This window comes from Alexandromys fortis, unplaced genomic scaffold (genome assembly GCF_014885135.2).
Source record: "Alexandromys fortis isolate MF-2015 unplaced genomic scaffold, M_Fortis_MF-2015_v1.1 scaffold_148, whole genome shotgun sequence".
In the NCBI taxonomy this organism is placed as follows: domain Eukaryota; kingdom Metazoa; phylum Chordata; class Mammalia; order Rodentia; family Cricetidae; genus Alexandromys; species Alexandromys fortis.
The window spans coordinates 100,412-114,929 of NW_026068019.1; the positions used below are offsets into that span (position 1 = coordinate 100,412).

The 14,518-nt window shown below is 49.6% G+C and overlaps 1 protein-coding gene across 3 annotated transcripts in view; it reads left to right on the forward strand.

Moving 5' to 3' along the window:
- Togaram2 (TOG array regulator of axonemal microtubules 2) overlaps positions 1-14,518 on the forward strand; it is a 58,156-nt gene that overhangs the window by 33,996 nt on the left and 9,642 nt on the right. For 2 of the 3 annotated variants that reach the window (XM_050162937.1, XM_050162936.1), the window contains exons 12-18: positions 69-174; positions 1,330-1,565; positions 3,400-3,558; positions 7,515-7,632; positions 7,946-8,040; positions 9,576-9,768; positions 10,505-10,721. In XM_050162937.1, coding sequence (XP_050018894.1) covers positions 69-174; positions 1,330-1,565; positions 3,400-3,558; positions 7,515-7,632; positions 7,946-8,040; positions 9,576-9,768; positions 10,505-10,721 — 1,124 coding nt within the window. The remainder of the gene's footprint in view (positions 1-68; positions 175-1,329; positions 1,566-3,399; positions 3,559-7,514; positions 7,633-7,945; positions 8,041-9,575; positions 9,769-10,504; positions 10,722-14,518) is intronic. The other variant, XR_007595526.1, reaches the window with a different exon arrangement.

Genomic DNA, 14,518 nt, shown 5'->3' on the forward strand with positions numbered 1-14,518 from the left:
GGCGGTCTGCAGAGAAACAGGACTCCTCCCTCCTCCCCTCCTGTGACAGGCCTGGCCTTGCTTCTCAGGCAAATGAAGGAGAAGGGCCTGGCAAGCATCCAGCGCCTGGCAGCTTGTCACTCGGAGGTCCTCGGTACCCGGCTGCACGACGTGTCCTTGGCAGTGACGGCGGAGGTGAGGCCTCCCTACAGTTTCTGTACTTTGCCACGTCCCCTAGTCATACCCCCTTCCCGGCACAATGGTTCAGGTGAGTCACAGCCCAGCCATGAGAGACAATGGCTCTCTGGAGTATGGTCATCTCTGTTTATCCATCAGCCTCCAGCCACAGAGGGAGGAGGTCCCTACCCAGCCCTCAGATACCAGCCCTGAGACCCAGGTTTTCTTTATCTGCAATCGTGTAATCTTTGGAAGTTGAAGCGTTTGGAGTCCTGTGTTCCTATTTGTCTCTGTCCATCATCTTCTGTACTTGCAATGTCTAAAGAGGGATGGAGTCTGGGTTTATCCTCACCCTCATGGCTGCTGTAGCATTTCCCAAGGCCTGGATCTCAGCCGAGGTCCTGCCCTGAGAGCCAGTAACATGAGCGCCATCCCTGTAGAGGCCAGTCTATACCCTTGAGAACCAACGGCTCTAGCAAGGATGGGACAGTTATGAGTACAGAGGATGCTGTGTTGACACTTGGCTGCACTGCATCATGTGATTGAGGGTTGGTTTTTTTCCTCTGCAGAGTGAGCGTGAAGGGCAAAGGTCATTTCTGTAAATGTGCTGCTCGCCTTCTTCTCTTGGCACTGTGACAACCACTTGAGAGGAGTCACCTAAGGGAGGAAAGATTTTGGCTCCTGGTTTCAGGGGAATTTCAGACCACCATGGAAGGAAGTGGATGGCACAGCTTGTTCATACTACGGCAGGGACAGCTAACAGAAAGCCCAGTGGGAATAGGGGCGGGCTAGAACAGTCAAAGGACTGCCCCTAGTGACCCTAGGCTCCACCTCCTGAAAGTCCCCATCGTCCTAAGATAGCCCTAACAACTGGGGAGCAAGTGTTCACAATATGGACCTAGAGGGAAATTTTCAAACTTAAAGCAAATGTACAAATTTCAGATAATGTTGAAAATGGAAATACTGGTTGGGATGATGATAAAATGGGGATATTATTATCATAACAAAAGAGACCTTTCTGCCCAAAGATACTGAAAGGTTTCCTCTTCTACTGTGACAAAGGATGACAGGGCCTTGGCATAAGTGAGGAGACAGCAGAGAGGCCACATACTGTGCTCAGAGCCCTTGGGAAGGTACAGTTGTCCTGGAGGTCCCTTCTCCCCTCTCTCCAAGGTCACCAACCTCCGCTCCAAGGTATCTCGCCTGGCCATCAGCACCCTGGGAGACCTCTTCCAGTCTTTGAAGAAGAGCATGGACCAGGAGGCTGAGGAGATTGCCCGGTGCCTTCTGCAGAAGATGGGAAACACCAGCGAGTTCATCCAGCGGGCAGCCAACCGGGCTTTGGGCGCCATGGTGGAAAATGTGACCCCTGCCCGTGCACTGGTGGCTCTCACATCTGCGGGTGTCTAGTATGTGTCCCCCCCCCCCCATGTGTTTGTGTGTGTGTGTGTGTTTGTGTGTGTCAGGGTAGAGGCCTAGGCATATGGAGTGAGCAAAGGAGAATGGGAGGAAGGGACGGGGAAAGAGGAAGCAGAAACTGTTTGTAGAGGTTCTCTTGGGTTGCCGGGGTCAGCATGCTAATGCATCCACATTAAGGCTTCACAGAAAGCACCTCACACATTTAGCAGAGGGAGCAAAACCCTGTATTCTGTGGGCTCCTGCTACCTATCATAGGCTAGCTGGGGAGAACGGGTAAGTGTGGGTGGAAGGATAAGGGTGATGTTGTTCTGCTTGGTGGTCATGGCAACGCTTGGGAGACAGAGCTGTAGAAGCAGCCTCAGCGGTTCCCCAGGGGCTCCTGTCCCTCTCAGGGGAGCAGTGTTTCTTTCTGCTGAAACATGGACAAGCAAGAAGAGCCAGGGCCAAAACTGGCCTCTCTCAGGAGGGAGGGAATGGTCTACTGTTAGAGCCAGATTTACACCCCCCCCCAAGTCTAAACCAAATCAAAAGGCATTTCCCAAGCCCTTCCTCCCAGAGGGCAAAACACCTCCCTGCTCCTGTAAGTCAATCATCATGTGGAGACAGGAGCTTCTCAGCCTACCCAGGGCCGGCTGCACCTGCCAGCACACCCTGGCTGTTGTACCAGTCAGCAACTGCTGCAAAGCAACGCCTGCTCCTGGGCCAAACTACTTAGATTCGCTCCTTGTATCGCCATGTCACCTCTCTGGGCCTTTGCTTCCTCAGCTGATGAAGAGAATATTGGTATCTCTCCCTGGAAGTGGTTGTGAGGAATCAATGAATAGCTTCATGATAAGCATGCAGCGTTACCGAATACTAGCTGTGGCTGAATGAACTTAGGGGAATGGTGCCTTTTCTAGGTTTTCCTCTTTGCTTCAACTTCCCTTGCTACAGTGATGACATTGGTAACTTGGGATTGTTGGGAGATGCTTGATAAGGTGAGCCCGGTCTGGTGCCTGACATAGGGGGTGTGACCATTGATCACTGTACCAGGGTAGACTGTCCTCAAGATGCCCAGAACAGGCCTTATATGTTTAAGTCTCCTGGGGACCTTGCTTATGTGATGCCAAGGTATAGACTCATAGGTCACACTGAGTAGGGAGAACCCGGATGTTTCCCTTTATGTCCACAGCAGTGGGGCACTGTGCGCTTCTGTGCTGAGCATGGCGGTACAGCCTGGTAGTCTGTGGACACACGAGCCTTATTTGAAAGAGGCTTATTTGATGGCTTTCTCTCACCAGAGGTTGGGTTGCACCTGTTAAATGACCAAGTGTATCCCACTGTCACTAAGCATCATGCAAGTGCTTAGCATCAGCAGGAGTCTTGGAGATACAACCAAGATGGTGGCAGGGTACCCAATTCCAGGGAACTGGCAGCCTGAGTTGGCTGGGGTGGGGGAATACAAGAGCACAGCTGTACTTACCAGGGACCAAGCAGGTGCCAACTCAGGGTGAGCATCTAATTCTGCCTGTGGGACTAGGTGGAAGAACAATGGTAACACGCGTGTGTGGGACAGAAGAAATGCTTGGGTGCGTGGATGCCCTGAAAATGGTGTTGCTGTCATGTGACTCCGTGCAGCTGCTCTTCTCACTTCCATTGATGCTGTGGTCAACTTTAGCCCTGTCGCTGGGAGCTGACCACTCAAAGACCACCCCTGTCGCCACAGGACAGGTTTATAGTCATTTCTGCCATGAACACAAGTTTACAGTCTGCAATTACAGACCTGCATGTTTGTTAGTCTGGGGCTGTGACCAACCTCTTGGCCACGGTTGTGTTTCCTTTCAGCCATCGGAACCCCTTAGTCCGGAAATGTACCGCCAAGCATCTCTCTGCCGTCCTGGAGCAGATCGGTGCGGAGAAGCTGCTCTCAGGTTCCAGAGACAACACAGACATGCTGGTGCACAACCTGGTGAGGCTGGCACAGGACTCTAACCAAGACACCAGGTAGGACAGGACTCAGGACTGGCTGTGACCAAGGTAACAAGCCACTGGTCAGGTCCCGGCCCCATAGCTCAGTGTCCTCAGGGTTTAGCAGAGGGATGATCAGGTGGATGGAGGCTGCATACTCTGTTTCTAGTTGTGTTCTCTCTTCCCTCTGGAATAACGGCCAGCTTCTCTAGGCAGTGGTCAGTGACTGCTCTTTCTTACCTTCTATTTCTTTTGTTCTTTGTGCCCCATTGCCAACCTCAGACTGTTCAGCCATTTTTTTTTTTTTTTTTGCAAGAGTGTTCATTGAGGGCTTTGCTGAGTATGGCTGTGAAAATGAATAGGGAAAATTGAGCTTCTGTTGTGTTGAAGCTTGCCTTCTTGTTGAGGAAGACACACAACAAGCAATATATGTATCCCTGTATATTGAGCATTTTAGATTAGAGGTAAAGGACACAAAAGTTTTTAAAAAGCCAACACAATGGAGTGGAGAAGCAAGGGAGAGACTTGAGGCTGAGGCTGGAGATAGCTGTGCAGGGATAAGTTGATGGAATCCACTCTCCGAGGCTCTGAGCATGCACTCCAGGCAAAGGAAGCAGAATAGAGACCCCGGGGAAACATCTTGGACAAGGGAAATGATGGCCAGTCTGAGTGAGACACTAGAGCATAGTAGACAGACCCAGATCATGAAGGACCTTGGAGGCCAAGGTCAAAAGCTGGGGTTTGGGCTGTGTAATGGGAGAGTTCTAGAGAGTTTTAAAGTGTGTTGGGGGCTGATTGTCTCCCAAAGGCAGAGTTGGGGAGCCATTGACTGCAGTTGATCCCACCCTCTGGCTTTCTTGGATGTTGACACTATGTCTGTTTGGATGTGAAGCCTAATGCCTTCATCTCAGAAAATGGGGAACATGATCAGGGGACTTAGGTCACCAGGCTCTGCTCTAGAGGTCCCATTCCCCAAAGTCAGTGGAGCTGTGGTGGTGTGTTGGTCACATAAACTGTCCACACCTCCCTGTTTCCTGGAAAGCTGAAGTACACACCCTTCTTCCATACCCCCACTGTGCAGGGTGTTGCCTGTGGCTTCTTTATTTGCGGAGTGAGAATCTTCTGGAATAAACCAAGCACAGCACTGCCACCCACTCTCCAGGGGTCATGCTGGATAACTCAGAGTGCCTCCCCAAGGACCTCCCCGATGCCTGAGGTGCTGCCTCCCCCTTGGTCTGGCCAATGACTGGCATATCCACTTCTTCCTCCCTCCCTCCTTCCCCTTTAATGGCTCTAATGGGAGAAAGTGACACCTCACCATTGTTTCAGAGCATCTTTCTTCCTAATGACTTTGTATTCCATATGGCCACAGACAGATGGTTAGTCCAGAATCCTGGCAGGAGGTACTGGAGGCTGGGTCCAGGAGGTGGGTTGGACATTAGGTCTGTTTTGAAGGCAGAACCATCAGGATATGGGCAGGGAGGGTTTCAAAGACACGTCAAGGGTGACTTTTAGTTTTTACACTGAACGTCGTGGTCAATGGGGGCACCATTTATTGAAATGAGGTGTATTGCAGGAGAAGGCTTGGGGTTGTCTGTGATTGTTGAGAGGGTTGGAAATCAAAACCTAATATCTTCCTATTCCCTCATCAAATGGAGCCAACTGCATTTCTTTTTCCCTTAAAGTACCCAGGTTTCTGGAGTTACTGGACTTCCTGTTTCTAAGAGGACTTGCCTCTTAGAGTTTCATTGCATAAACTGGGGATTAGAGTTTGGCCTGTAGGAATGATGCTAGGAACTTTCCCTTGCTTGTGGACTGTGGGATTCATTTCCATAAGTCCCTTCGGGTATCATTTGGAGGATGTTGAGTTAGTTCCTGTTTCCCTTAGCGGGGCCATGCTGTCAGTTGGCACTGAAACCAAAGTTACATAGAGCAACAGGACAGCCATGAGACATCAGGGAAACCAGACTTCATGTTGAAAGAATGAGGCCACATTTTCCTGCAAAGCAAGAGTGTCACCCAGAGGAGGGAGAAGACAACAATGATGTGACCCTTGCTCCTCTGATAGCCTTCACACATGGGGCAGTGGCAGCGAGCACAGGGAAGCTGCTAGCATTTTCTTGTTCCTGTTTTCCTTAATGGAAAATCAAGGACTGTGTGTTTTATGAGCAGAGTCTCAGGTTGGGTGGATATGATCATTCTAGGTGCTTTCTGCTCCATCTCCAGCCAGCTCTGTAATCCTGCAGTTTCAACCCCTTTATCATGTCTTGAACTTGACTGCCCCCATCTTATCCTCATTTTGTCGCTCTTTCCTGGTCTCTGACAGTGGCCTCTTAACAGGTCCCCAAGCTCCTAATCTTGCCCTGTTGCCGCTCATTTCCTGCCTAGAGTTAAAAGATTTATTGTGTGTGTGATGGGGTGACCATGGAGATAAAAAAGAATGTTGAATCCCTTGAAGCTGGAGTTATAGGCAATAAATATCTTTATTGCCTGGAGAGGCTTTGACTAACATGACCATATGGCCATTCCTCAGCTTCCTGTGGCCTCTTGACCAAAGCCCAGTCCCTTCACATCGCCCTAAGCACAGCTTACCCTGTTCTCCGCATTCTTTCAGCCTCATAGTCTTCAACCATATCCGGCTGTGTGTCAGACCATGTTGTAGACTTTAGAATGCCCCTCCCCTTTTTTTCCTAGTCCTGTCCTATGCGTGAACTCACAGTCCTCTGTTGAATCCCAAACCCAAGCCATGATTCTCTTACCCAGTCAGTGCTAATTCACCGGGCAGAGATGATGCTCCCTCCTATACCCTTCCCCAGATTTTTTAGTGTCCCAAACCAGGTGAAAAATCTTATCTGAAGAACAATTAATAAATACTCAGTGACAGATATTGGAGTTCAACCTGAAGACCAGAAAAGCAAAGCAGCCAGCCACTGGCTTTTATCCTGACCTCAGTCCAAAAATGGTGACCCTGCCCCCAGGAATTTCAGAATAAGACTGTGTCTGAGAGCTGTCTCCTCCCGTTTTATAATCCTCTCCTAGGGTTAGGATTAAGGGTATTCACCACTACCACCTGATTTCTATGGCAGGCTAGTGTGGCAAGTGGCATTAAAGGTGTGTGTCATTGCTGTCTGGTCTGTAAGGCTTACCAGTGAGGCTGTTTTACTTTTCTGATCTTCAGGCAAGCTTTATTTATTAAAATACAGATGAAATGCCACTATATTTACCAACACTTCTGATAGCCATGCAGAAGGACATTAAGTATTCTGCTATTGGATAGATAACTATATGAATATTGGCTCTATTGGATAAATAGCTATAATGGATAGCTGTTAAAAAGATAATGGGGCTGGAGAAATGGCTTAGTGGTTAAGGCCACTTTTCCAGTGAGGAAATGTATGGCTGCTCTTAATGTCCATGGCCAGAGTCGCCAATATTGTCTGGCTTGTGACTCAGATAGGTTGTGGCTAGGTATGTCTGTGAGGTCTTCCAGAGAACCCAGATTTGATTCCCTGTGCCTACATTGCACAGTTTATAACCACCCGTAATTCCAGGAGCTCTGACATCCTGTTTTGGACCCTGTGGATACCTGTACAATACACCTAGACATATACATATACTTGTAAATTCTAGAAAATCTTGAAAAGAAGGTGTATATGAAGAATATTACATAGTCTGGGAAGATGATTAATAAGAAAGCAAAAAGGCTTGTAAGTGAGTTGCCCATGTATTATGCTATCTATTAAAATGTAAATGCCTAGAAAAAAAGACTAAGAAAATATATAAAAATTTAATAGTGATTTCCTCTTGGTAATGGCATTATGGATGATGTTTATTCTTTTATGAATCTAATTTTTAACTGGGTAGGGATTGCTTTCCTAATTAGAAGAAGCAAACCTCTCTTATTATAATTGGGAAAGTTGTGTAAAGCGGTAGAGAGAATTTATTGGGCCTCTCCATGGCTGTTTCTTCATTTGTTCTTTCACCGGTGGCAGGTTTTATGGTCGGAAGATGGTGAATATCTTGATGGCAAATGCAAAGTTTGATGCATTTCTGAAGCAGTCTCTCCCGTCTCATGACCTCCGGAAAGTCATGGCGGCCATCAGACAGCGGGTGAGCTGGTGGAACTCAAGTGGCTAACAGCCCTCATTTAGGTCGGGGGAATGAGTTGGGGTTCCAGGATCTTCCATTTCATCCTCACTCAGGGTTAAGCTTGTGCTTTCTCTTCCAGTGTCTATACCCAGGTCTGCCCCTATGCATCTCAAAATCCTTGGGTCCCTCTTCCCTTTTGTCTTGAGTGCCCAGCTACTTCCAGAGCTTCAGACTTGGGGATGCTCCCAGGTGGAAGGATTTTTCATCTTGTTATGCTTTATACTGGAATGTCAAACTACCCCATTTGGCTTATGTTCTGTGTCTGTTTCTCAAGGGAATACAAGACAATCATGAACTTCCATCTGCCAAAGGCCGTAAGGTGTTGAAGAGTTTGGTGGTGTGTGAGAACGGATTGCCTACTCAGGAGGGGTATGGTTGTTCTTGTGTCTCTGGGGCCCCATGGCCAAAGCTGCCAAGGGTGTTTTATGACCCATGGGATTGATTGTGGTCTGGGACATGTCTGAAACCTAGCTGGGTTTGCATGTATAATGATGGATTTGTAGGATACATTCCATTTCCCACATCTTAGACGTACCAAATCCTAGCTTGTCAGCATCTGCCAGAGATGTTGAGTTGGGTAGTCTCGCCTGAGGGAATGCACTTCTGTGTTGGCCAAGCTCTCTGTATAGGCTTAGCATCTCTTTGTTCACTTAGATCAACATGTCCTTTAGCAACCAGATTGGTCAGCCCAGGACTAGTCCTTAGGCAGAGCTGGACACAGGCAGACAAGACCTGGCTTGAGGGCTGGAGGATGTATACTGGGAACATTTAAAAATGAGACAGGAATTCTCTACTTGAAGTGTGAACCCTTCTGCCAGGTCCTGTGAGGATCCCAGCTGACCACAGCAGGATGTCCGGGAAGGTTCTGCCCAGCTCTTCAGTGATGTCCTGCACTCCCCTCCTCTCCCTTCATAGACTGAATCAGCCCCCATCCTTCCCACCTTCATATTTTCTTTTTCTGCTGCAGTCTGTTTTTGCTTATCCCAAGCACCTAGAACTTTGCCTGTTGATTCTACAAGACGCAGCTTGCCTGTTACCTTCCCCTGACATTCTCTGACACTGTGCCCCCATCTCTCCAGAGTAGGCAGCTGTCCTTGTTTTTCATATCTCTGTATCCCATCCATTGTGAGATACTTAAAGCAAAGGCTGTGTTTCTCATCTCTTTGTTCTCAGGACCCAAACACAGCTCTTGGTTTTCAGTAGGTAAGAATGCGAGATGCAGGAGCAGATGATAGAACAAATGATGGGCGGGACCTGGGTATGGGGCAGGAGCTCAGAGACCCTGGTTTTGAACTAAGTGTGGGAGGTAGGAATCATATGTGGAGCTTCTCTCACGATGGCTGAACAGTCTAGGTTCTGATGGACATGTGATCCAAATGCTCTCTGTTTCTGGAGGAGTATGAGAGCCTAGCTAACCAGAGGCATGAAATGCGAACCTAGCAGGGGTAGAAAGTGATGGCCTCCAGAATCTTGAATCTTTCCTTAGTCTTAGGTTAAATATACAGTAGCCAGGCTATGCTTCTTTGTGGTACAATAGTTGTCTGGTGTGCACGAGACCCAGGGTTCCATCCTCAGGATCCCCTCTCTCCCTACACTTGCATCGGTTGTCTTTCCACAGCACACACTCACTTATCTTCCCCACCTCCAGTTCTTTACATGGCCTCAGAAAGGAGAGTTGAAAGTCAGGAAGAGAGAGCTTTTCTTGTTGCCCTTTGAGGAAAAGAGATGCCCAAAGTCCCCAAGTACAGAGTCCCCAAGTAGCATTCAGAGGAGAGGCAGGGTTTGGACGAAGCTGTAGAGACACCACTGTTTCTGTCTTACCTGGCGGTGGGATGTGGCTTGAGATGAGAGCTGTGTTCATCCCCTGAGATCTTTCCCAGGGCTCAGGTCCTGCTTCCACCTAGGCTTGGCCCCAATGGCCCACGGCTGATGGGGCTACGCTCCTCCATGCGTGGTGGTGTGGAGATGGCAGAGCAGCTACGGGAGCTGACCAGGCTGCTGGAGGCCAAGGAGTTCCTGGCTCGGATGGAAGGCATTGGGAAGCTCCTTGAGTACTGCAAGGCCAAGCCAGAGCTCATTGCTGCCAACCTCATCCAGGTGAGCACCCACCCCATCCTCCCTGATTTCTCCCTGTGGGTGCCGGTTCAATCTGGAGAGCTCTGAACTGGTTTGGAGGGGATGTGCGGGGAGCCTACTAAGCACTCACTTTTCCTGTGGTCTTTGTAATGTCCAATGACAAGTTGGCTGTGGCTGGATGTTGAGCACATCTTTAGAATGCTTGGAGATTTCCTGCTTGACTTCGGCCCCTCTGCCAGAGAGGGCGCTGTGGTCAAGATCTTGGGTTACATTCAGTTAGTTATCTGCATAATATCTGGTATCAGAGCCTGTGGCTGAAGAGCGGCTGGAACAGAAATGATGGACAGGCTGGGTAACAGGCTGAATGCACTTGGTTCATGCTGACAGGCATGTGGAAACCCAGGCTGAGTCAGGTTTCCTCCTTGCTATGTGATCTTAAGAGACTCATTAACCTCCATGAGCCGTCACAGTTAATGGGAAAGGGGCATTACAGCAGCAACACGGGTGGCTAAGGTCTTCTGTGAGAGACAGCGAAGAGGGTCTACCCCAGTGCTCTGGATGACTGACACATGGAGAATGCTCAGCACACATCTGTCCCACCTTCTTGCCTGTTCCCCCTTTGAGGAGCTGAGCTCTTCTTCCTTGGGAATGCTCTAGTACAGGTCTGGGGACCCCTTTCAGGGATGCAGAAGGGGTCCCAGCCAACCCCTGCCAAGCCTGAGTTCCCACAAACTCTTGATTTTTCCCCCCTCAATAGGTCTTTGATGCTTTTACCCCAAGGCTTCAGGATCCCAACAAGAAAGTGGGCCAGTGGGCCCTGGAGTCCCTTGCGCAGATGGTTCCGCTCCTGAAAGACAGCATACATCCCATGCTGCTCTCCGTCATCACTGCAGTCACAGACAACCTCAACGCTAAGAACTCTGGGATTTCCGCGGCCGCCTCCACTGTGCTGGATGCCATGATGGACAGCCTGGGTGAGCATTCCACTGCGGTCCCTGTGGGGCTGCGGGAGGTACCAGCACCACACCCATCTTCTTGTGTTGGGGATCAAGTGTGTGGTAAACAGCTCTGGTTGGCTTGTCTGACGCTGTGTAGAACAGGTGTTAACACTGTAGGGTCCCCGAGGTCCTGGCTGGAGGCTTTCCCACATCCTGTCTATGTCTTAGTCACTGGTCTATTGCTATGAAGAGACGCCAAGACCACAGCAGCTCATAAAGCAAACCATTTATTTGGGGCTGGCTTACAGCTTCAGAGGTTTAATCCATTATTATCATGGTGGGAAGCATGGGGGCACACAGCGAACCTGGTGCTGGAGAGGTAGCTGAGGGTTCTACAACTGGGTCCTTGGGCAGCAGAAGAGAGACACTGGGGACTGATCGGAACTTTTGAAACGCCAAAGCCCACGCCCAGCCACACACTTCCTCCAACAAGGCCACACCTCCTAATCTCTCAAGTAGCACCACTCCCTAAAGACCAGAACTTCAAATATATGAGCCTATGGAGCCATTCTTCTTCAAACCACTGTAGTCTACTAGGCCCTGCATGATCGGGAACGAGAGAGGATTTGGTGTAGCCTCCCTATAGTCAGTCACATGAGGAAAGTGGCTTTTCAGGGCCACACAGGGCAGCACAGGGTGAGTGAGGGGAGCTGGCAAGGTCTAGCAGAGGCAGCGGTTGGTGATGAACTCTCAGAGGGGAACAGAACATGGAAAAAAGAAGGAAGGCACAGTGGGCGGTCATCATGAGAAGCAAGAGAGTCGAATCCCATGCACCCTGCAGTCTAACAACCCAGGTCCCTACTGCCAGGTGGCCTTTTCAATGCATCTGCCTTTCCCGTCCTGGCTGGAAGGTGATATTTAATTGCTCCCTAGAGGGAAGGGCAAGTTTAAAACTTGAGGTGCACTGAGAAAGAAGTACCCGAGCAGGCTTATGTCTGGGCTAGTGTGAAGGAACTGGTATCTGAAGATTGCCTTTGCTGGAGATCTGATGGGCACAGGGTGGCACCTGGCTCTGGCATTTGCAGAACGTTTTGGGTGAGACGTCCCTGGCAGACTCACCGCTCTTCCTTCCCTCACGCCTTGGCCAGAGCCCAGTTCCTGGGCCTGGGACAGCAAGCTGTGTCCTTGGCTAGAACCACCAGGAGGAGTTTCAGTTACAAATCAAAGGCTTGGTCAAGCCCCTCTCTGTCTCCCGAGTTCATAAATATTGTCAATTTCCACATTTCAGCTCGGAGGGAATTTATGATTTGCTGAGTTTGTGGCTGTGGCACAAACAATACAAATCGAGCCCTAAATTACAGCTTGTTCCCTGAGCTGCTCTGGGTGCGTGAGATTGCTGTTGCCAATAATCAAGGCTCTTGGTAAATCACCCCAGGCTCTGGATTTATTGGGGGAAACCTACACAAAGCAGAATGGGCGTTAGGTATCGGAGGAGGATGACCACTCATGTCTAAGAGTGGACTCTTAACTCTTCCTGCACCAAGGACTTCAGCCTGCTCTTTGCCACTGGGCCGACCTTCCCTAGCATAGAAGTGCCTAGCACTTTGCACAACAGAATTTGGTGTTTCCCACAGCTATACGCGTCAGGTACACTCTACCTGAGGGTCTGCTGTATCCATTCAGGATGACTACCCTGGAAAGCAATAGGCCTGGGAGTGGCCTGGGCACTAGTCTGCTTTCTGCTCCTATAGCAAAAACACCAAGCCTGGGAAGTTTATATATATATTAAAAAAAGAAATTTAATTCATGGTTCTGGAAGTCCCAGAGCACGGTGCTAGTTTCTGATCAGCTTTGATAGACTCACAGAGAATGGCATCACAGTGGTGGATGGCGTCACAATGGTGGATGATGTCACAATGGTGGATGGCGTCATAATATTGTGTGGATGATGTCACAATGGTGGATGACATCACAGTGGTGGATGTCGTCACAATAGTGAATGATGTCATAATGGTGAATGGTGTCTTAATATTGGGTGGATGGTGTCACAATGGTGAATGGCATCACAATGCTGGATGGTGTCACAATGGAGGATGATGTCACAGTGGTGGATGACATCACAGTGGTGGATGGCATCACAATGATTGATGGTCTCATAATGGTGGGAGCATCACAATGGTGAATGGTGTCATAATATTGGGTGGATGATGTCACAGTGGTGGATGACATCACAGTGGTGGATGGCGTCACAATAGTGAATGATGTCACAATGGTGGATGGCATCACAATGCTGGATGGTGTCACAATGGTGGATGATGTCACAGTGGTGGATGACATCACAGTGGTGGATGGCATCACAATGGTGGATGATGTCACAATGGTTGATGGTCTCACAATGGTGGGAGTGTTCCTGTGAAAGAGATTACATGGTGCGACAGGAAGACAGACACCAGGAAAAGGTGGCTGTGCTCAGTAAGTAGAGAATTTTCTGTGTGAGTCCACAATTTCAGATCCCAGAACTCACTTCATGTGGGTCATGGAAACCTAAGTGCCTCTGTAATCCTAGTGCCCTGTGGAGAAATGGGAGGCAGAGATGGGAGAATCTCAGGAAGCTCAGTTAGCTTGGTGAATGCAGCAGTTCAACCAATATCTCAAACAAAGTGGAGGGCAAGGACCGACAGACAGCTGGGGTTGCCTCTGTCCTACACACACACACACACACACACACACACACACGGGGAGGGAGGGAGAGTGTAAGTGGGAACTCATTCTCAAGGCCTTTATTAATCCCCCTGCAAGGGCAAGGCTCCTAATGACCTCATTACGTTCTGTCAACGTCTGCTTCCTGAAAACCTTATCACCTTTCAACATTTCCACGCTGGGGACCATGCTCCCAACACAGAAACCTCTGGGGACCAGCATGTGGCAAGCAGGGTTTCAGCCACGTGATTCTCCCTGTTGGGACAAAGTCCTCCTGGATATAGCTGAAAACAGTCCCTTTGGCCCACCAGGCAGACTGTGGTACACAGAGAGTGATGGCCGGTGTGAGGGGGGCTGTCTTATAACTCCTTACATCCGCGCTGAGGTTTGAGATGGAACAGCATGCTCTTTTGGTCCAGCGTGTGGTACTGTTGGAGTAGGGTGTGCGAACGAGTTGTCTGGGCCAGCCGGGTTTGCTGTGCCACACACCTTCTCCGTCCCAGCAGCAACCCTGATTCTGAAGGTGTTTATGACGATGGAGTGCAAGCTTAAGGACTTAGGTTAGTGACGTGGAGTACCAAGGATAGAATTCATGTCGTCCCCGGGAAGGCTTTCATCTGTTTGGAATGGGCTGAGCGGAGCTCAGAAGAGACACGAGTGACTAAGCTTCTCACTGCCCGGAGCTTTCGGTGGTGGCTGCAGAGCCCAGGCAGTGGGATAGAAAATGAATATAGTCTTCCAAATTACTCCGCTAAACCTGATATTTCCAGTGGGCCTTGGGGTTTCTCTTACAGAGGTGTTTCTCTACAGTCTGCTTCTTCAGTTGCCCCCTCTGGGGGGTGGGATGCTGGGCTCCAGGCTGGAGGTGGGCTGTCAAATGCTGGGCAGTACCTACATGTGGAAGGCCAGAGCGACAGCGTAGCCTGCCCCCAGTCTGTTGCCTGCTAATTGCAGGGCAGGAGGATCGAGAACAACAATGCCAAGTCCGGCTGCTGTCCCCTGGCATGAAGTCCAGATGGCTAATTGGGGAGGCAGGCTTTCCTAGGACGAGTCTCAAGACGCTGCTTGATTGTGAAATTCATTGAGAGCATGGTCTTCTGGCTTGGTTCTCCTGAGGGTTGGTGACTTGGATG